A 21497-nucleotide genomic window follows, 5' to 3' on the forward strand; every position below is an offset into this window, starting at 1 on the left:
TGTGTGAACTGGAAAAAGATGCCCTTCCTGGGGGCTTCCCTTTGTGGAACTCATTTTGTAACAGCAAGACATTCTACTGCCATCTGCTGGAAACTTGAAGTAATACATGTAGAGATCTAGCATGTCTGCAATACTAATCCCATCCTTTTAGAGAATGCACCGGTACCACCGTACTTGAAGGCCCCTTGCCAGATGCCTTACCGGCTGCGGTTTGTGATGGGAGTCTCATCTTCAAAGACCCACTGCAGGCTCGGAGGTGGCTGGGCTGAGAACTGACAGTGGAACATGGCCTCCTCGTTCCTTGCCACTACGATGTCCTGAGGGGCCAGCACTACCCTGGCAAAGCTCTCGTCTGGGGTGGGAGGAGCACAGGTATGTGAGCAGGCAGAGTGGGGAGGCCCCTCCCATCCCTGCTGCACCTTCTCGATCCCCACCCCGGGCTCACCGGCAATGCTCAAGGTGAAGTTCTGGCTGCTGCAGGTCTGGCCAAAGGCGTTTTGGGCACAGCAGGAGTAGAGGCCACTGTGCTCTGGGCTGGCCGGCCGGAGGGTCAGGTTTCGCTCCTTGCTGCTGACCGTGTGATTGCTCTGGCCATCGGAGAGGGGGCTCCCGTCTCGGAACCACTGGTAGGTAGGCCTGCAGGGCCGAGGGGATCAGCAGCAGGGAGGCAGGGGGTACTCAGGTGGCCGGTGGACAAGATACAGAATCGAAGGGTCCGGGCTACACCCCTCACTTTACAAATGGGGAAACTGAAGCTTGGGAGGGGAAGCATCTTGCACAAAGGCAAACAACAATTCCGGGGCAGAATCAGGTTGAGTTTCTACAACTCTCTGCTCCCAGAATGCAGGATCATGCCGCAACGCTGCTCCTCCTCGGGTCACTAGGGGTGGTTATGGAATGAAGCGAGGTGCCTCTGAATAGAGTCCGGGTTTCGGGGAGATACCCCTTCCGGTCTAGAATAACCGTCTCCATTCCCGCCCTCAAAGTTAGCTCCTTACCGAGGATGCCCGTCAATGTGACAGCGCAGCGTGACCTGGGTCTGTGGCTGGATCTCAGCTTCTGAGGCTGGATGCTTCAGGACCACAGGACCAGTCTCAATCCCTGCAGCAGAGGCCATGGTTGCAGAGTGAGGGGCGGGGCAGAGCAGAGCAAAGGGGTGGGGAGGGCAGAGGGGAAGGAAGAAAATCAGAAAAGGACGCGGGCCTGCAGGCTCTGGAGCCAAGAGACAGCGCAGCGAAGCCCCGCAGAGCTGAGGCCAGGGCTGCACACAGGGCGTGGGGTGGGGGGCCAGAAACAGAGCGTCCACCCAGTCTGCAGTGGGTCAACCCTGACGCTTGGCCACGTTGCCTCGCTGCCCTTGCCATCTGCAAAAGCATCCAGCAGGTCAAGGGTCCTCGACTTGAAGGGGGAAAAAAATCTTTTGGAAAAAATAAAACTTCTCTTCTCCACACACACAGAAAGAACGGACCGCAACTGCCTTCTGCCTGCCCCATTCAACTGGAAATGGGAGAAGCTGAGGGAAAGGAGGGACGGGTCCCACAGGGCTCAGTAACGGGGGAACTAGCAGGGAGCGAGCACAGTCCCCCCCGCTCTCACATTTGATGTTGAAGGAGGCGTTGGCACTGCGGGTCTCCTCTCCAGTGGCGTTGTCCCGAGCCACGCACTGGAAGGCTCCAGAGTCCTGCAGCCGGTCCACAGCGGCAAAGCTCAGGCTGCTGCCCTGCGCGAAACGCCTCTCAGTGTCCCGGACAGGGGCCCCATCCAGCAGCCAGTACACATGTACCGGGCCTGGAGCCTCGGCCTCACAGCGGAGCAGTGCCCGGCGCCCCTGCAGTGCATCCTGGGAGGACGGCTCCTTGATGAAGACAATGGCTGCCTGGGCACCTGCAAATGGGGACACGGGAGCGGCACCGTCAGGAGGAGCTACAGCCACCGTCCTCACGCAGGTCACTCATCACCCTGTGCACAGGAGAAGGAAAGGGGCTCTGCACAATAAGGAGGTGTCCAGGAAGCGCAGGAGAGAAGGATCATGAGACCACAACTGCCAAGTGTCCACTGAAAAACTCTTCAACTGCGCTGGGTGCTCTGCAGGATACAAAGACGCAGCGCACACCAGCTGGTAGGGGGCACAGGGCAACTACGCAGAACACAGCAAGGCTCGGGCCCGGTGAACGGTGCAGGCAGCCAGGAAAGAGAGGGAGTTCCAAGGGCTGGGGTGAGGGGTAGGGACACCAGGGAGGCTCCCTACAACAAGCTTCAAACCTACGGGTTCTGATGCTGGGCTGAGGAGCAGGGGACATTAGCAGGCAGCCCTCCCCGTCAATCTTCAGAAACCAGGATGTTGAGCAGAGTTAAGTCAAGATCTGCAGATCTTGACTTCCAAGTAATCTTGGAAGGATTACTCACGCTCACAGCCCCACTGAGGGTCCAGCATCAGAGGTGGCTTTGAATTCCACCCACAGATGCTCTGCAGCCCAGCGTCCCCCAGGGTCTTCTCTGGGAAAACCCACCCCATCACAGGAGAAACCAACATTCTCTAGATCTGGGGCTACTGCCAAAGGCACGCCAGCGCCACCCCCACGTCCTACCCTCCATCGCTAAGAATATGTCTGGCCAAGGCTGGCTTTTCTGGGCGAAGTTGAGAGGTGAGCCCAGTGGTTCCAGGTTTTCACCTGAATCCATTCCCCCTCCTGCACTGCAACAGTTCAGCTCCGCTGGGGCCGCAGGGGCACCCACAGAGAAGGGGGGTCCTGCAACCAAGGATGGAACCAGAGCCAGTGGGAACAAAGGGAAAGTGAGAAACCTGTACTGAGCAGCAGATGGGTTGAGGAGGTGGAGGGCAGGGCTGGGCAGGTGGCATGGTGACAGCAGGAGTAACACACCGGGCTTTGTTCCTGGCCCACGTGGGCGCCCTGCAGAGGCCCTGAGCTGTGGGGCCAAGAACACCGGCCCACCTGCCAGGGGTGGGTGACGACACAGAAGAGGATGTGCAGTCCCTCCGGGAAGAAGAAATAGGCCTCCTGGGGCTGCTACATGAAGAAGCAGGCTCTGCCTCTGACCAAACTGGGCCTGGTAAGGGCAAGAGGAGGCTAATGGGGTCCTGCCATCCCCACCCAAACCAATGGAGGCTAATCGCGGCCCAAAGAGTGCTGTTCCGAGCCCGACGGTCGAGTTCGGTTCTTGAGGACCTAAGAGCCAGTCTCCTCATAAAGTCAGCATCAAGACAAGTCCCGGACCTCTCAGAGTGAGGTCCAGATGAGGGGCAACCCTTAGTGTTGGTCCATCTCCCAACACTGTCAGAGGTGCCAGCCCACAAGACAGTCATGGAGCCAGAAGGGGCCCAGAGCCACCTCCATTGCTTCTCAGCGGGGCCCTGCTGGCTCTCCGGGTGGGACCATTGCCTTCGATGCTGGGCTATCCCACCCACTGTGCAAGTTAAGAAATCTGTCCTCGGGGCACTGCCAAGCACAGTCCCGATCACCCTGACATCCCAAACACCCCACTCACTTCCAATCACTACACAGGAATGTGGCCCTGCCCCGACGGGGCAACTCGCTACAACCTCTTTATAGATAGGTAAACTGAGGTCCTGGGAAATTAAGGGATTTGCCCCAAATCAACCAGCTCATTTGACCAGGACCCAAGGAAGCCAACTCCTAGCCCCATGCTCTTCCCAGCTCCACCCACGAACTCAAAACCAACCTGGAAGTGGCTGATCCCACAATGGGGCTCAGTTCCCGTGGCCACGGAGAGAGGTAGACACACAAAGGCGCTCAGCTAACTGGCTGACTGAGGTAACCTTGAGGAAGTGTGGGGCAAGAGCTGGTGAAGGCGGAGGCGTCTGGAACACTTCCCGACCACCTCTCATGAGGCAGATGGGCAGACTCAGGCTGAGCACCCAGTGGGCCTCTGCAAATGTGACTCACCGAATTCTTGAGGCCCTCGACTCTGAACTCCAGGATGCTTGTGAAAGGCCAAAGAGAGATAACCTGCCGTCAAAGTGTAGGTGAACCACCCCACTTCCCACTCAGCTTCTCCAGACCCGGGGAGCCAGGAGTCTCGCCCGTGCACCTTAGTTAAGGGTGTGGAATCAGACAGGTGGGGCTCAACTCCTGCCCCTCATGCTTGGTGTTTGACCTTGGGCAAGGAATGCAGATGGTCTCTGCCTCGGCTCCCTCTGCCTCTCTCATGGGGTTGTCATGAGTCACAAACGCAGAAACTCATGTGAAGAGACTCAGACAGAGCTAACCCAGGGAACGGTAGCTACTGTTCCGATCTCCACTGTCACCCGTCCTGCCCAAGGACTCTCATGTGAAGAACATTAGGAAACTCCCCCTCCAGAGGCCCAGGACGACTCCCAGACCCTGGACGGGCAGGAGCCTCCGCAACAGATAAGTTTGAGGGGAATGATCAGGTGGGGGTGGGATGGAGGGAAAGGGGCCACAGGCTGGCAGGAACCACAGACCATTGGCCACAGAAATCTGAGCTGGAAGAAGAGACGGCATGACTCAGAGGGACCCCAGCTCTGCCTCCGGCATCCCCTCCTGGGGTGAGAGCTGCTCTGTCGCTGTGGTGAGAGATGCTGCATTCCCAGACCGCCACTCAGAGCCTCCTGCGCCCCCACGACAGGGCCTGGGAAACATCAAAGCTGGCCCTGAGGGGCCCTCTGTCCTGACGTCAGCTCACAGCAGGTCCTGGTTAGTGCTTGGCTGGGGCAGACTTTAGATGTTATAAAAGGCAGGGAGTACAGCCACCGGGCCTTCTCCAAGCCCCCAGCCCCTGCTCCGAGCCGCTGTTGGGAGGCTGGCCCAGGGCCGTGGCACCCACATTTGCTGAGAAGGTGACCAGAGGCGTGCCCAGAGTGCATGGCTTGCAAGAGAGCTCGGTCTGTTGTGTTGCTTAGGGGGGAAAATGGGCAGAAGGCTCAGGGGCAGATCGAGGAGTCCCCTGGCAGAAATGCCAGACTCCAGGAAAGGAGGGGCTGGGCAGTGAGGAACTCTTCAGAAGCTTCCGCTGGTCCCAACAAGACGTGGAGGACAGCAGTGACAGAGAGGCGGAAGGCTTTTGGGCACTGAGGTGGTACCTGCCCCAAGGTGGTGCAGTCATCAGCACATTCCTGTCCCTGTACCACCACTGACTTGAGGATGCCCCCAGGGCTGTGGTCTGGGGAAGGCCTTCTCCGGTGGCACACTGGTCGGGGCCTCCCAAAGCTGCCCCCTCATTCACGGTCCAACCACACCGTGCATCGTGCCTCCTACACGTAGGCCCCCGAGAACACAAGGCTGGTGTGGTACCTGAGGCAGCCCGCGCCGTGCAGCCACTTCAGAGCGGCCCACCGGTGCTGCCCCTGGCCTCCCAGCCATGCCACCCTAGCCTGGCCTCCCCGCACCCTTGCCCTCGCCGAGCAATGGGGACCCCGCCCCTACCCCTGAGGCCGTGTGAGGCTAAGTGGGTTCGCATACACAGAGCCCGCAGCGCAGCACGGAGGACGCGGAGGGTACGGGGCTGAGGCCTCAAGCAGTCTCCCTGCAACGACAGGCAGGCAGAACCATCTGCCCACACCAGGTGTCAACCCCAACAAAGCTGGAGCTGCAAATACCCAATAAGGACATTTTCCAAGCCATTTCCTCGGCTCCCCCAACAGCCATCTCCATGCAGACATTCTGCCTGCGCCTTGGCCCCAGCCCCCGGAGGAAGGCTGTGTGGGCAGCGACCGACTCCGCTCCCCGCCCTCCTGGCTGCTCTCTGGGCTCCAGGCCCAGCAGACCCATGTGTGTCTACGTATGCATGTGTGCACACACATATGTGTAAACATGATTTTATGGAGAGCAGAGAGCAGCAGGAAGTTTTTCTGCTCTGAAGTAATTTCAGCTACTTTGGTCCAAGCATCCATCTGGGCCACTTAACTACCTATCTCAAAGGGGGGCTGGTCCTCCTGCTCGAGGAAGAACACCCCAGGACCTGTGCAGGCCCCAGAACCTGCCAAACCTGACCAGCTGATTCTATGTTCTCTCCCTTTTACTAAAGAAAATGCCACCTTTCAGACACATGCCTCAGGACCAGGCTGAGCTACCAAGACGCTGGTTGGCCCTGACACGGGCATTTTGCACAGTAATGTGTGACCATATGAGAAGTGGCCGACTCCTCCACACCTAAGACTCAGTCTCTGGCTCCAGAGCCTGGGTCCCTGTGGGGGACCATCCTTACTCCCATGTGGCCCCCAGAGCCTAGACTGAGGCGGCTCCTCTTAAAGCACACAAACCCCCAAGGAACAGGTTTGCCAACACCCTGTGCCCTGTCTGGGCAACGGCCTCAGGACACAGGCCAAGAGAGGCAGCCCTCAACCTAAGAGGCACAAATGGTCCAGGAAACACAGCAGCCTCAGGCCCCCTCACCCACATGAGGACAGCCCTCCTCACAAGTCTCCTCCATCCAAGAAACTCTAAGGGTGCCAACAAGAGGCCCCAGGGGTACCAGGATCCCTGCATCAACGTCCTCCCCAAGGGGTCAACACACTGGACTGCAGATCCTTGGCCTTCCTGGATTTAACTGGCCTTTCTCCTGCCCTTGAACCACTCCAAAGGTCCATGGCCCATACACATTTGTCATTTTGTTGAAGAACAAATGTCAACTGCTGCATGAATAAGTCAAATGGATGAATAGCAAGCTCAGCTACCCCACCTCTCACCTATTCACCCAGGTCAGCAGAAACACAAATGCCACAGAGGTATTTGTGAATTTGGGGTTCTGGAATGTCCCTCTCTACCACCAGTATATACCAGCAAGATATTGTATGTGGTTTTAGCACCAGCAACCCAGACTGATGATAAGCCCAGAACATAAGGATTCAGGGAGTCACTGAAAATCGACCACAGCAAACTGTGAGACCCAGAGGCAGAGCACAAAGTTTCTACCCCCTTCTTCTGTCTTTCCAGGGTCTACAAAAGGCCCCAGGTTAATGGATGGGAGCCCCGCAGCCCTCGGCAAGCCATCACAGTCCTTGTTCTGAGCAGCGCAGGAGGAGCAAAGCCAGGGACCCAGCCTGGGATTTAACTGTAAATATCTGGAGAGGCTCCCACATTCAGATTAGAGGAACAGAACAAAATCACCAGAGATTAGGGCAGAAACAACCTAGCGGCCAACTCGTCTACCTTAGATGAAAACCACAACTCAAACCTGTCCTGCCCGCTCCTGGGAGGCCCCTCTGATGGCAGGAGCAGGTCCCTGGGTCCAGCATCATGTGGCATCCAAGCCAGAGGGACAAATATGCCCACAAATGAGGCTTACAATGCTCCCGAGCCAGTGGCCACACCTTTGGTCCCGGAACCAGCCTGTCTTCTGCTGGGACTGGGAGGGCCTTACTTGGGACGCATCTCTCACCCTTGGTAACCCTTAAATGGCTGTGATGTCTTCAAGGAAGCAGCAATGAATTAAACACCCAGCCCCGTGAGGTAGTGTGACCAGGCTAAAGGAACATGGCAGGGGTGAAACCCGGGTTCTAGTCTCCACACAACTGCTAACAAGCAGAGTGACCCAAGCCAATCACTAATCCTTCCCAGGCAGATTTATTACCTATAAAATTAAATACACAAGAGGATGTAACGGGACAGTCCCCAAGACCCAGCACTGGATTAGCTGCAAAGAACCTCAAAGGCAGCTACAGAAACAAAGGGCTCAGTCCCCGCCGCCAGCCCCCAGCCCCCAGCCCCCAGCGCCGGAAGGTAAAGGCAGGGCAGGGCCCAGGAGGATTAAGGGCCATGCTGTAAATGGCAGGTGTGCAGGTCGGAGGCAGCTGGGGGTTGCAAGCAGAGACCCAGCACCACTTTCTGACAAACTGCTCCCATTCCAACGGCTGAGCTTACATCCTCCCTCACCAGGAGATCCGGCCTCTGCCTTGGCCACACACTTGCACTAAGAGCTCACTGCCTGTGACACCCCTGAGAGTCCCATCTGTGCCGTGACTGAGCGCTGCAGCCCAAGCTAGGCTGTAAGCCTGAGGACAGCGCAGACACTGGGGCCCAAGAGGGTACAGCTGTGCCCCTTGTGGTGCCTGGGCACCATAAACACCCCACTAGCATTTATGGGGGAATGAAGTCACTGAAGAGCTGTCTGACCTGAAATCTTGTCCTAGGGCTACCTTTATCCAATCTTGGCCAACCTAATTTTCTTCTCTGGGTCTCAGTTTCTTCTCCTGGAAAATGGCAGCCTTGGAACCAATTTTAGTGATTCTTTTTTGGATTCCTAGGACAGTCAACAATATTCAAAATGAAATACACATTACGTATAGATGCACAAAAGTCTGCATACTTTTCAGGGAAGTAAAAAAACCCTAGAAGGGCTAGGGAACCAGGGACCCCAGATTAAAATGTCCTTGGAGGGGCACCTGGGTGGCTCAGTCGTTAAGCGGCTGCTTTCGGCTCAGATCATGATCCCAGGGTCCTGCCTGCTCCACGGGGAGCCTGCTTCTGTCTCTCCCGCTCCCCCTGCTTGTGTTCCCTCTCTAGCTGTGTCTCTGTCAAATAAATAATAAAATCTTTTTAAAAAAATAAAAAATAAAATGTCCTTGGATAAGGTGATGCCTGGGGAGTCCAAAGGCTTGGTGAATGGGACGGGGGCGGGGGGGGGGGGTTGCTGGAACAGGCCTGCCAGGGAGCACCAGGAGTTCTCTCCACCCTCCCTGCCTGGGGACATATCCATTCTCTGCCCCAAGGAGAGAGGACAGACAGCAACCAGCTGTCCCCTAAAGACACCGGTCAGAGGCCTGCGGAAATCACACTTCGGGCAAGGCGACAGAGCTGCTGGACTGGGGCACTGAGAAAGGAGCCAGGGCTCAGTCCCAGGAAGACCTCAGGGGTGCTCAGTCAGTGCACTCAGGGCTCCAGAGGGGACAGAGAGCCCAGCCTCTGGCTGCAGGCTCCACAACCACTCATTAGACTCCCAGGTGCAGTGGTAAGGGCTCCAGCACAGTGAGAACAGCACCAGGTGAGCCTGGGGAGCATCCTGTGGTCTTTCCTGGGGAGGCAGGGAACAAACTAAATGACAGCCTGGAGACTACCACCCTGCAACTGGGGAGGCCTGGCCTTAGTTTATTAATTTTCAAGGCAGGCTCAGAAAACTCTGGGAGACTCTGCTTTCTGAGCTCTTTTTACCCATCTCTGCCTCCTCCCTGGGAGGCTAATAAGGCAGTGAGCACAGATCTCAGACCCAACCGGAGCAGCCAGAGCAGTTCACCCCAAATTCCCTGTGGAAGGGAGGACACGATTCCCTGCCCTTTAGGTGGAGCAGCCTCTACTTCAGTGAAAAAATCCTGGGACACCTGGGGTGACTCAGTTAAGCATCTGCCTTTGGCTCAGGTCATGATCCCGGGGTCCTGGGATCGAGCCCCGCATCAGGCTCCCTGCTCCGTGGGGAGTCTGCTTCTCCCTCTCCCTCTGCAGCTCCTCCGGCTTGTGCTCTCTCTCTCTCAAATAAATAATAAAATCTTTAAAAAAAAAAAAAAGAAAAGAAAAAGAAAATCCTCCCTGACCCGTAAAGATGTTAAACTATCCCTTAGGCCTGCTCTGTCCAATATGGTAGCCACTAGCCACGTGGGGCTCCTGAAATGTAACTTAATTGAAACGAAATAAAATTGAAAGTTAATCTCCTCCATATCGATCGGCTCATTTCAAGTGCTCAGGGGCTACACCTAGCTTGAGACCACCATATCGGACAGTGCAGATCTAAAACCATTCCGTCCCCACAGAAAGCTCCATTAGATGGCACTGCCTTCGTTCCTCTAACTGCCGGCTTCTTGCCGGCCCCAAGCACGGGCACGTTATTTCTAACCTAAAGAACCCCCCACCCAGGTCAGCCTCATCTTCCTGAGGAGCAAAGTGGAGTCAAGGCTATTCCAGTAAATGGCAGGGTCTGGAAGTATCCCCTGGATCTGTCCTGCCCCTGGGTCTGCCCGTCTGTGTCTGCCTACGTTCTTTCCACGATGCCACGCTGGCTGCTTCTCTCCTTTCACTCATTCCCTTTGATCCACACCCTCCCCCAACCCTTCTATCGTGTTTAATGTAAATGCTTTTCACTGCATGTGCTCTGGGAAAATGTGATCGGTTCCAGGGCGGGTACTTTTAACTTCTGTAAGTGGTCTTGCATTATCCCTCACTCTGCTCCTTACTTTGTTCCATTTGGCGCTGTGTTTTGAAGATTCTTCCCTGTGGCCATCTCCTACCTCCTGCTGTTCTCCCAGTAGATGAACAGGCTGTTAGGTTTGGGGACGGAAGACGCAAGTGGATTTTTTTTTAAACAAGTAAGTGGCCAAACATAGCTGTCCACAGTTTGAAGACGGGTCTTTAAACCTGCACCCTCCTCCTGGTGTGCCCCAAGCACCCTGGCCTCTATCACCGCACCTGGTCCCACTCTGCCCGCTGGGTGTCCTTGGAGCCTGGTGGAACACACACAGACCCCTGCTTCTCCTGCCTCCCTCCCTTCTCCCCCGTAAACCCAGAAAGTCCCTGGAGAGGCTGGACTTCAGCTGGTTTCAAAGGGATAAGAGAAAGAGTCGGTCTCAGACTTTTATATTTAGAAGCGCTCTGCAAACCACTTCCCGGAGCAGACAAGAGTGGGGAATGTGAGGAAATCGCTTTGCTATGTGTGATGTGGAAAGCACGAGCCACTCAGGGCCTGCGGCAGCGGGCTACACTTACCACACAGCCAGTGACACGCGGCGAGGCCTAACACATGTGCAGGAAACGAATGTGCCCCCGGGCGGCCTGCAGGAGACCCCGCTGGACAACACACACTGCGGCCTGGCTGTCCTCTCGGGGCCAGGGCACAAGGCAGGGCCCAGGAGTCAGAAGCAGACACCATCCACAAAGTGCCCCTCCCCCAGCCTTCTTTTCTTTCCTTTCCTTCTCCACCTGTCTGACCAACAGCTGTTTCTGGAAACCAACCCATCTCTCCAGGGAGGGACAAGTCTGAGAAAGGGATGCTGAAGGCTTTAGGCCTCAACCTGGGACACAAAAGATCCAGACTGAGGGAGGATGCTTGGAAAAACCACTGGCTTGAGGAGACAAGGGTGCCCTCCTGGGCTTTAGGCTGCTGGGGACAGGTGTGGGGGCAGGGCTGTCCACAGTGCCCACTGCCTCCTTGTGAAGACAGATCTGCTCCCACCATCAAAAGTTCTCTTAGCCACCTATGCTAGCATGTATGCGTGGCTGGAAAAAACGATGGAGGGGAAGACTGTTTTGTAGTGGGGACCAAATCCTGCAGCCATGAACATACTGCTCAAATATTACTCAGATGTGACGGGATCTGGCCTCGTGTTACAAGGTGAGGGGGAGCCATGGACAGAGGGGAAGTGGAAGGCAGGCCAGTTTAAAATCTGCTGAGTTAAAATCAAACCATAGATACTTCCTAGACTCCTTATAAACCTCATTTTCCTGCTTAAAATATAAACTTTCTTTAAAGATTTTATTTATTTGAGAGTGAGAGAGAGCATGAGAGGGGAGAGGATCAGAGGCAGAAGCAAACTCCCTGCCAAGCAGGGAGCCGGATGTGGGACTCGATCCCGGGACTCTGGGATCATGACCTGAGCTGAAGTCCGTCACTTAACCTCTGAGCCACCCAGGTGCCCCAATTTTAGTCTTTTATTTAATCTCTTAACTGCAAATCACTACTAGTGACTTGCTCCTTTATTTTTTAAGGAAAATAACCAAGAAAGTCATTTTTTTTTAATCAGCTGTTTAAAGAAAGCATTCTGGCTAAAGATGGCAAAATGAATTATTTCAATCCTCAAATCAATAACAACAGATGAAAAAAAACACAAACTGATGAATAACAGAAACAATTCCTTGTAAGTTATTTTTAAAAGCAGCAAAAACGTGCAACTCATCACCAGACGCTTCAAGCCTAGGGATAACCGACTTTGGGGAGAAAACATTATAAAACATAAAGCACACACAAATAGCTGAAGGGAAAAAAAAAAGCCCCTAAGAGTGGCTGATGCAATAACTGAATTGAATAGCCAAAAAAATGACAAAGACCTAAAAGTTTATTTCATGCCTACTCTGTCAATCTTTGAGTCAGGGTCTGGAAGGCACCAGGATCTGGCTTCACTTAAGTCTGGAACTGGCTGTCCCTCCATTCCAGGAGGTGCTTCTTACAGACCTCTAAAGTCACGGAGGGAGAGAGAGGGGAGCAGGAGTGGGGGAAAAAGAGGAAGAGAGGGAGGCAAGGCGGGGGGAGGGAGAGAGGGAAGGGGGGCGAGTAGACACTGATGGAGAGAGACAGGGAGATGAGATGAAGGGAGCTGGAGGGAGACTGACAGAGACAGAAAAAGAGAGGAGACAGAGACAGACAGACAGACAGAGACTAACAACTGACAGAGAGACAGCGGGAGATGGCTGACTTAGAGAGGAAGAGACACGGGCAGAGAGAATAGAGAGAAACCCAGACCCTGACAGAGGAGTAGGTAAGAGGTGAACACGTAGAGATACATGGGCAGAGACACAAGGAGAGACAGAGTAACAGAGAGTCATGGAGACGCAGAGAAAGGGACAAGAAAAACAAAGACCCAGAGCAGACGACTGCACACACATGGAGGCATGCAGTCCTCACGCCTGTAGAGCAGGGCCCGGCCCCACATTTACCCCAAGTTCCCCTGGCTCTCAAAAAAAATGACTTTCTTGGTTATTTTCCTTAAAAAATAAAGGAGCAAGTCACTAGTAGTGATTTGCAGTTAAGAGATTAAATAAAAGACTAAAATTGGGGCACCTGGGTGGCTCAGAGGTTAAGTGACGGACTTCAGCTCAGGTCATGATCCTGGCAGGTCCGTCCCTGTGTCTCTAGTAGGGAGGTCCTCCTCACCCCTCCCAGCAGCCTCAGGGACTCCAAACTCAGACAGTCCCTGGCTTGGGCCCCAGGGCTACTCACTCTTTGACTAGATGTGAAAGGTTACAGCTTGCCTGTGCGCAGGAGACCTGGGGAAGGTAGCGAAGGGGGAGGAGCTCTCTATATACCAGATTCAGGCCATTTATAATGGAGAGCCCTCAAATTAGAGGGCTCCTGGTAAATAATTCACCAGGAAAAGTACAGTACCTTCCCTGGGCTCATCCATTATTCACCAAGATAAATGTACCATATTGTTATACTTCCTGACATCTAAAAATGGTCTGAGCCATTAGGCCTGGAGCAAGAAGACAGCGGGGCAGTTTCCACCCCACCTTTCCAGAACCTCTGACCCAGCAGTCCTGGTGCTTCTGGAACTCAGTCTGCGACTCCTCACACAAGGGCAAAGCATTCGACTTCCACAAGGGGCCAGGCCTGGGTTCGGACCACAAGATCTCAAGAGAAGGCCCCTACACAGCCCTCAAGAGCCTGCTGCCAAGTCAGAGGGATGCCCAGAAAGAGCCTTGAGTAAAACTGCCATGTTCACCAGACCCTGAAGGTTTTGGCCCCCCTGAAAGGGAAAAGGCTATCCCTTTGCTTGCATCTAAGGGTAATTCTGTTCCTAGTTCAAAGGGTTTGACTTTGGTGCCAGATGACTGTCAGTTACCAAATGCACAAAACCCTGCATCCTCGACTTGGCTCTGAGCAAGTCACTCTGTTCTGCAGGCCTTCGCCTCCCCATTTGTAAAATCAGCTGGCTGCTCTTTACCATGCAAGGCCTTTAGGAGGATGCAGTGCCCTCTGGGAAGGTTGAAGAGCTACACAACTTTAAGGCCCTGGCCTCTGAAGTACAGGCAGGATGGAGATGTGGCAAGAGCCCAGAGTCTGGAGTCAGGCTGCCCGCACTCCATTTCTACTCTCCCACTCACCAAGCGTTATGTCCTCAGGCAAGCTGTCTACCCATGCGGTGCCTCTACTTTTGTATAAAATGTATAAAATAACATTATCTGCCTCACAGGCTTGTGAAAAGTAAATTCACATGTTAATAAATGTAGCACATTTGGAACCCTGCCTGGCACGTATTAAGTTAAGGGCTATGTGAGTCCTTTATTGTCCTTATTATGTTCGAGATGTTTTTTATCTTTTAGGAAGTACATGCCATCACAAACATCCCTCACCTGGTGTAGGCCTTTGCGGGCATCTCTCTCATGCAGACCGCTGGCAGGGGCAAAGTGCCCTGTCTGATCTGTCACTCGCCCAATCGCTGCCATCTGAGCGCAGCGGTTCTCTCTGAACAGACCCTGAGAGCCCCCTCATCACAGGACACAAACCTGTGGGGCTCCACGGTTCGAGAGGGGTTGCCCTGCGTGGGGAAGCCCCACAGCGTAGCTGCCGATTGCTGGGAACCTGGCATTCGGTTGCCCGCTGCCCTAGGGGCCCGCGGGCTGTGCAGATGAGCAGTTGCTCAGTGTCCTTCACTCCCCTCCCAAAGATGCTCAAGTAAGAGGCACCTTGGACATGAACAAGAATCGGAGAAGCGGCGCGCCTGGGTGGCTCAGTCGTTAAGCGTCTGCCTTCGGCTCGGGTCATGGTCCCGGGGTCCTGGGATTGAGCCCCGCATCGGGCTTCCTGCTAGCCGGGAGGCCTGCTTCTCCCTCTCCCACTCCCCCTGCTTGTGTTCCCTCTCTTGCTGTGTCTCTCTCTGTCAAATAAATAAAATCTTAAAAAAAAAAGAATCGGAGCAAGCCTGTCAGGTGAGAAAGGATCCTGACCCTCGTGGTACAAGGCAGGTCTCTGGCCTCAAGGAACACAGCTGCAGTCAGGTAAGGAGAGCACAGTGTTTGTGTGCTGACTAATACCTGGTGATCAGTACTAGGCTGCAGCTTTCTGGTCCCGTAAGGCCCTCACAAGAGAGGCCTGGAAAATTCTATGCTTTGTAAAGGAAAAGACTACATAAAATAGGAGCTGTAAACAACTCTCAATGGCAAACAATACATTAGGAAAATTATTTCCAGCAATTGGCAGGAGAGGGACTGCTAGTCTTGATATATAGTTACAAATCAATCATAAATAACTACTAAAATTCTAAAAGTAACATGGTCAAAACATATGAAGAGTTCTCAAAGCAAAAATTAATATAAGAAAACATTCTAAAGGCACCTGGGTGGCTTAGTCGGTTAAGGGTCTAATTTCAGCTTGGGTCATGATCTCAGGGTCCTGGGATGGAGCCCTGTGTCCTCCTCGGGCTCCCTGCTCAGCAGGGAGTCTGCTTCTCCCTCTCCCTTGCAACCTCCCGTCCAGCTCATGCTCTCTGTCACTCTCTCAAATATATAAAATACTAAAAACAAAACAAAAAAAACATTCCAAAGCACTAGGAATCTAAGAAATGCAAATTAGAATAAGTTACTCTGCCCATCAAATGAACACCAAGATTTTTAAAATAGCACTCAACATTGGTGAGTATATGGAGAAAATGGTCTTCATGCTTTGCTGATGGGAGTATAAATTATAATAATTCCCTCCTGCAAAGTGGTTCGGAAATTGGACCAATTATCTTAAAAAATTCATGCCCTTCCTCATTGGAGAAGTGCCTGATTCCAGGTCTGGGGCAGGAAATGCACAAGACAAGCCTGAAACATCATCACATACAAGGGAACATGCAAAGACCAGTAAAGTCACATCAAACAGTTCAGGACCAGCTTGAAGAGGCTCCCACAGGCCAAAGACGGGACTAAGCATCCATAAGGGTAAGAACCACATGGACTTACACACACCAAGTTAAAATCCATGACTTCTTTTTTTTTTTTTTTAAAGATTTTATTTATTTGACAGAGAGAGACACAGCGAGAGAGGGAACACAAGCAGGGGGAGTGGGAGAGGGAGCCGATGTGGGGCTCGATCCCAGGACCCTGGGATCATGACCTGAGCCGAAGGCAGACACTGAACAACTGAGCCACCCAGGCACCCCAAAATCCATGACTTCATAATGATGTTTTTAAAAAGCCCAAAACGGGGCACCTGGCTAGCTCAGTCGGTAGAGCGTGTGACTCTTGATCTCAGGGTTGTAAAAGTTCGAGCCCCACGTTGGGTGTAGAGATTATTTAAAAATAAAAAAAATTGAAAAGCCTTAACGCCTTCCATTGGTCACCTCTGAAGGATGCTAGAAAAACAACTTATTATTTTAAAAACTGGTTAAGCATCAAGCTTTATATTCCCTTTCTGAATAGCTACACCTCAGGAAAACCAGTCAACGAGGGGAGGTTTGTCTTTACAGGAGTCTCCAGATGATAAATACCATATCACCATTTTACAACCCCTAATGAAATAATGGATCCAGCAATGATTATTGATGGTTGCTAATTCCAGAGAGACAACCAGATGTTACGTGTCTGCTGAGGGAAGTACACATGAAAAAAAAAATCGAATTGAATCTGGTGAAGCCTCTAGACTTAAGTTTCCTTGTTAAAAAGTTTAAGAAAATTTCTAGAATGAACTTGGAAAACAAGGAAGAAGTTAGGTAACAACGTGCCACCAGCTGAAATAATAACCATGAATGTACCTCCTGTGTCTTCTATTGCTCTCACAAATGGTTATTAAAACCTCCTATTGTTAACAAAACATTTCCTATGCTCACCACCTGTCCTCCCCACTAGATTCTAAGCTCCCTGAGCACAAGGGCTGGCCTCACACTCCTCCTTCCCCTCCACTGCAGGTGCCTTGCCCGTTGGGAGGTGCTCAGGAAGCACGAACTGATCTGTGGTGGTTTTACTGAGCCATATTTAGCTCCATTATCCCTGCATGATGTGGAATAAGCAGAGGGTCAAAGCCCAATATGGGATCCTCGTAGGCAATTATGTTAATTATCATTATTAATTCAACAAACATTTATCTAGAGCCTACCATGTGCCAAGTACTCTGCAAGACACTGGGGATGAGAGAAAAACACACAATTACTGCCTTTAAGTATCTCAGTATAGTGGGGGAGTCAGACAAGTAAACATATAATTACAATAATAGCTAACACTTACTGACCACTTACTATGTCCCAGGCACCGTTCCAAGCATTTTAACCATACTAGCTTGTTAATGCTTACAACCACCCACTAAAGTAGATACTGCGATCCCCATTGTACAGATGAGGAAACTGAGGCACAGGGAGGTAAACAACCTGCTCAAGGTCACACAGCTACTAAGTGGCAAATGCAGGATTCAAATCTCAGGTCATCTGCCTGCAGAGGACACCCGATCATCATCAAGGCTTTACCACATTATCACACAATGCGGTGGGTGGATGCACAAGACAAGCTTTCTAACTCAAAGTGGGGGGAACAGGGGCGCAGAGAAGAATCCTGGAGGAAGGCTCATCAAAACAAGCTTTTCACAAGGAATGGGGCTTGGCAAGTACAAGACTGAAGCACAAAGACAAAGCATGGTCAGAGAACTCCAGGTAATTCAGGATGCTCAGAGTTTAAGAGGCGATAAGGGGGACCACAGCAAGAGGCCACTAGACACGAGTGCGGGAGAAGGCAAAGAAAGTGAGATACAAATTTACCCTGCTCAGGCTGTCCGAAAAAAAAAAAAAATCACCATGCCAGCAGGTCCCTGCCTCTGACAAGGTAGTTGTTAGTGTGCAAGACGGACTGAAAGAGCGCTTTGTCACGGAGAGGGCAGCAGGTGCACCCACAGAAGGCATGACTGTGGGATAATGCCTTATCTGTCCCATCCGCTTCCTAGGGCTGCTGCAACAAATTCCCACAACTGGGTTGCTTAAAACAACAGCTTATTCTCTCACAGTTTTGGAGGCCGAGGTGTGAACTCAAAAGTGTTGGTAAGACTGGTTCCTTCTGGAGGCTCTGGGCAGAGTCTATTCCATGCTTCCCTCCTAGCTTCTGGTGTTGTCGGCAATCCTTGGCATTCCTTGGCTTGAAGATGCATCACTCCAAGCTCTACCTCCTTCACGTGGCCGTCTTTCCTCTCTGAGTGTGTCTCTCTGTGTCTCTTCTTGTAAGGATACTTCTAGTCACAGAGGATTAGAACTTACCTTAATGGGGCGCTTGGGTGGCTCAGTCGTTAAGCATCTGCCTTCGGCTCAGGTCATGATCCCAGGGTCCTGGGATCGAGGTCCGCATCGGGCTCCCTGCTCAGTGGGAAGCCTGCTTCTCCCTCTCCCACTCCCCCGCTTGTGTTCCCTCTCTCGCTATCTCTGTCAAATAAATAAATAAAATCTTAAAAAAAAAAAAGAACTTACCTTAATGACTTCACCTTAACTTGATTACATCTGCAAAGTTCCTATTTCCAAATAAGGTCACATTCACAGATACTGGGGTTTAGGACTTGGACGTTAACCTTTTGGGGAACACAGTGCAACCCTGAACACCTGCTACTCTACCGCTTGCTTTTTTCGCTGTACGGTTAACTACAGATATCTTCCCGTGTCTGTCCACATGGCTCTAGTTCATTCACTTCGACCGCTATGTATTATTTCACTGCGTCAATGACCCATGATCTATTTGTCCGGCACCCTAGGGAAAGAATAGGACAAATATGGCATTATCCCATAATAATCCCCAATTATGAACATTTGGATGGCTTAATATTTTGCCATTACAAACAATGCTCCAACTAAACCTCTCTGTACAGGCACCTAGGTACACTAATAATGAGTGTTTCTGTAGGATGACTTCCTAGAAACAGAACCCCCTTGGACCAAGGAGAATACAATTTCCAGTTTTTGATAAATGACAAATGGCTCTAAAGGTTGTGCCAACTTATGTGTCCTTCCCACACTGACACTTACTAATCTTTGTCAATTTGAGAGACGTGAAATAATGATTTGTTGCAATTTGCAATTCATTCGACACATTTAGTTTGTCCTTAACAAGATAAAGCAATCTTTCATGTGTTTACTGGTTAGCTGAATTTCTTATTGCCCATTTCCTTTTTTTTTTTTTTTTTTTCAAATTTTTATTTAAGTTCTAGTTAGGGGTACCTGGGTGGCTCAGTCGGTTAAGTGTCTGCCTTTGGCTCGGGTCATAATCCCGGGGTCCTGGGATGGAGCCCCGCATCGGGCTCCCTGCTCAGCGGGAAGCCTGCTTCTCCCTCTCCCACTCCCCCTGCTTGTGTTCCGTCTCTCTCTGTCAAATAAATAAAATCTTTAAAAAAAAAAAAAAAAGTAAAAAATAAATAAATTCTAGTTAGTTAACATATAGTGCAATATTGGTTTCAGGAGTAGTATTCAGTGATTCATCACTTACATACAACACCCAGTGCTCATCACAAGTGCCCTCCTTAAGGCCCATCCCCCATGTAGCCCATCCCCGACCCACCTCCCTCCATCAACCCTTACTGTCCATTTCCTATTCAACTTTGTTGTCTACTTTTTTTTAGATTTTTTTTTTTTAATTTTTAAGTAATCTCTACACCCAATGTGGGGCTTGAACTCACAACCCCGCGATCAAGAGTCTTATGCTCTACCAACTGAGCCAGCCAGGTGCCCCATGTCTACTTTTTTCTTTATTAGCTTGTAATCAATAAGATCAAGACTATAAGGCCTTTGCTGCATTACATGTTACACTTCTCCCTCCTGAGAACGGTCATTAAGTTACTGAACGCCTACCACGTGTCAGGCATTGTTCTAAGTGCTGGGGATACAGTAATGAACAAAGTAATGAAGGTTCCTGTTCTCAACTGTTAAACTTCTCAGAAGAAAAAGTGTTTGCACATGATTTGGGCTGGGAAATAGACAGGAAGTGAATTTTCACCCCTGGGTACTGAGTTCCTTCCAATTCATTTAAATATTGTCCTGTTTTCATCCATATGAGAGCCTTCTGGGGAGAAATCTACCCATGCTCTCCAGGGGTCCTAGAAGGATCCACCAAGGAGCAGGGTGGTTAGTAAAGTGGAAGCAAGAATAGCTGAGGGATAGCTTTGCCCCTTCCCTGGAGGGAAGAGCCACACCCCCAGGTGCCCACACCCTCAGGCATCTAGGGACAGGGCAATTAAGCCCCAGTGAGTTCTGAGAGCAAAGGGAGGAAGTTTGAAGAAGGAATAACTCCTCTCCATCACAGCAGAGAGGGTGCCAGTGGATCCCCACTCTTATGAACCCCAGGGAGGGATGATGTCTGATTGGGCAAGTTGGCTCTGACCCTTCCTCCCCAACCCACTTAAGGGATCCACCCCCTTGCAGACAGGACACATTTTATATAGGTAGCCTACACACACACACACACACTCAGGGATGAATCAGTCAAGCTTATCCTCTTCAGATTTAAACCTTGTTCCTCAACCTGGTCTTTATCAATAATAAAGATGATATACTGATTTCCATCTGTCCAATTCCTGTGTCTGTCTTTCCCCCCGCCCCACCAAATTCAGAGGGAGAAGGATGATATTTAGACTCCTTCAACATACAGTTTCCATGATAACTGCTTTATGCCTGAGTATTTTGATTTTTGATTTTGTGAATGTGATAAAGGTTTTCTTTGTATTTTCTAAAAGGTTATTTGCTGGTAAGTAGCAAACCTGGGTTTTGTGTAGTTTTGTATTTGGCCAAATGAGTGAACTCTCTCATTGAGTCTAGCGGTTTTCAGTTGATACTTGAGTTTCACATGTAAAAATCAAGGCGCCTGACTGGCTCAGTTGGTAGAGCATGTGACTCTTGGTCTCTGGGTTGTATGTTTGAGCCCCATGCTGGGTGTAGAGCCTACTTAAAAAAAAAAAAAAAAATTGATGCCATCTACAAAAAACCACTAACTTTATTTTGACTTTCATTTTTCTTACAGTATTATTTCAAGTAGAAATTCCAGGATAATGTTAAAATAGTAGTGATATTACGTTAATATAATAATGCCTTCTTTATTTTAATGAGAACAGCATTATAGTTTTTTTTTTTTTAGATTTATTTATTTATTTGAGAGAGAGAGAAAGCGAGCTAGAGCGCAGGGCAAGGATTAGAAGGGGAGGGAGAGAGAGAATCTCAAGCAGACTCCCCACTGAGTGAGGAACCCCACATGGGGCTCCATCCCACCATCCTGAGATCATAACCTGAGCCAAAATCAAGAGTTGAATGCTCAACTGACTGAGCCACCCAGGCGCCCCTATAATTTCATTTTTAAGTGTAATGTGGGCTGTGGTTTAAAATTTTTTCTTCAAAAAAAAAATCAAGAATGGATGTTAATTTGTATCTCATGTCATTTTGCATCTATTGCAATAACTTGTGTGACTGTGTCTTATTTTAATGAATTCTATTTGATTAAACTACCTGTGCATTTTTGGAATGAATCCTTTAGTTGTTTATAGTAGATTATCCTTTAACATATTATTAGATGTAAGCTGACAGTATTTTATATTACACTCTTACATGGCTCTCTAATCAGTGTGCTTCTCTTTTCTGAACCGTCAGTCAGCGTTTGGAAGCAAGGTTGTATCAACGTTGTGACAGGAGTGGGGTGGCCATCCATCTGTTCTTGGGCTCGGTGACAGTCTTTGCATCACAAAGCTCTATTTCCTCAGCATTTTTGAAATTTCCTGTCAATGCCTTCAGATACAACCGCTTTGGGTTTTGTTTAGTTGTTTTTACGATATTCCGACTGTTTTCAATAGACACCGGTCCTTAGTCATTCTAA

General features: G+C 50.8%; 1 protein-coding gene across 1 annotated transcript in view; it reads right to left on the reverse strand.

Annotated features, from left to right (window-relative positions):
• Positions 1–21497, reverse strand: part of PTK7 (protein tyrosine kinase 7 (inactive)) — a 60533-nt gene that overhangs the window by 20894 nt on the left and 18142 nt on the right. Inside the window, exons 2-5 of the mRNA XM_036124043.2 lie at positions 1597–1884; positions 999–1101; positions 446–636; positions 202–352 (exon numbers count right to left, since the gene is read on the reverse strand). Of these exons, the coding sequence (XP_035979936.1) occupies positions 202–352; positions 446–636; positions 999–1101; positions 1597–1884 (733 nt within the window). The remainder of the gene's footprint in view (positions 1–201; positions 353–445; positions 637–998; positions 1102–1596; positions 1885–21497) is intronic.

This window comes from Halichoerus grypus, chromosome 9 (assembly GCF_964656455.1).
Source record: "Halichoerus grypus chromosome 9, mHalGry1.hap1.1, whole genome shotgun sequence".
Lineage (NCBI taxonomy): Eukaryota > Metazoa > Chordata > Mammalia > Carnivora > Phocidae > Halichoerus > Halichoerus grypus.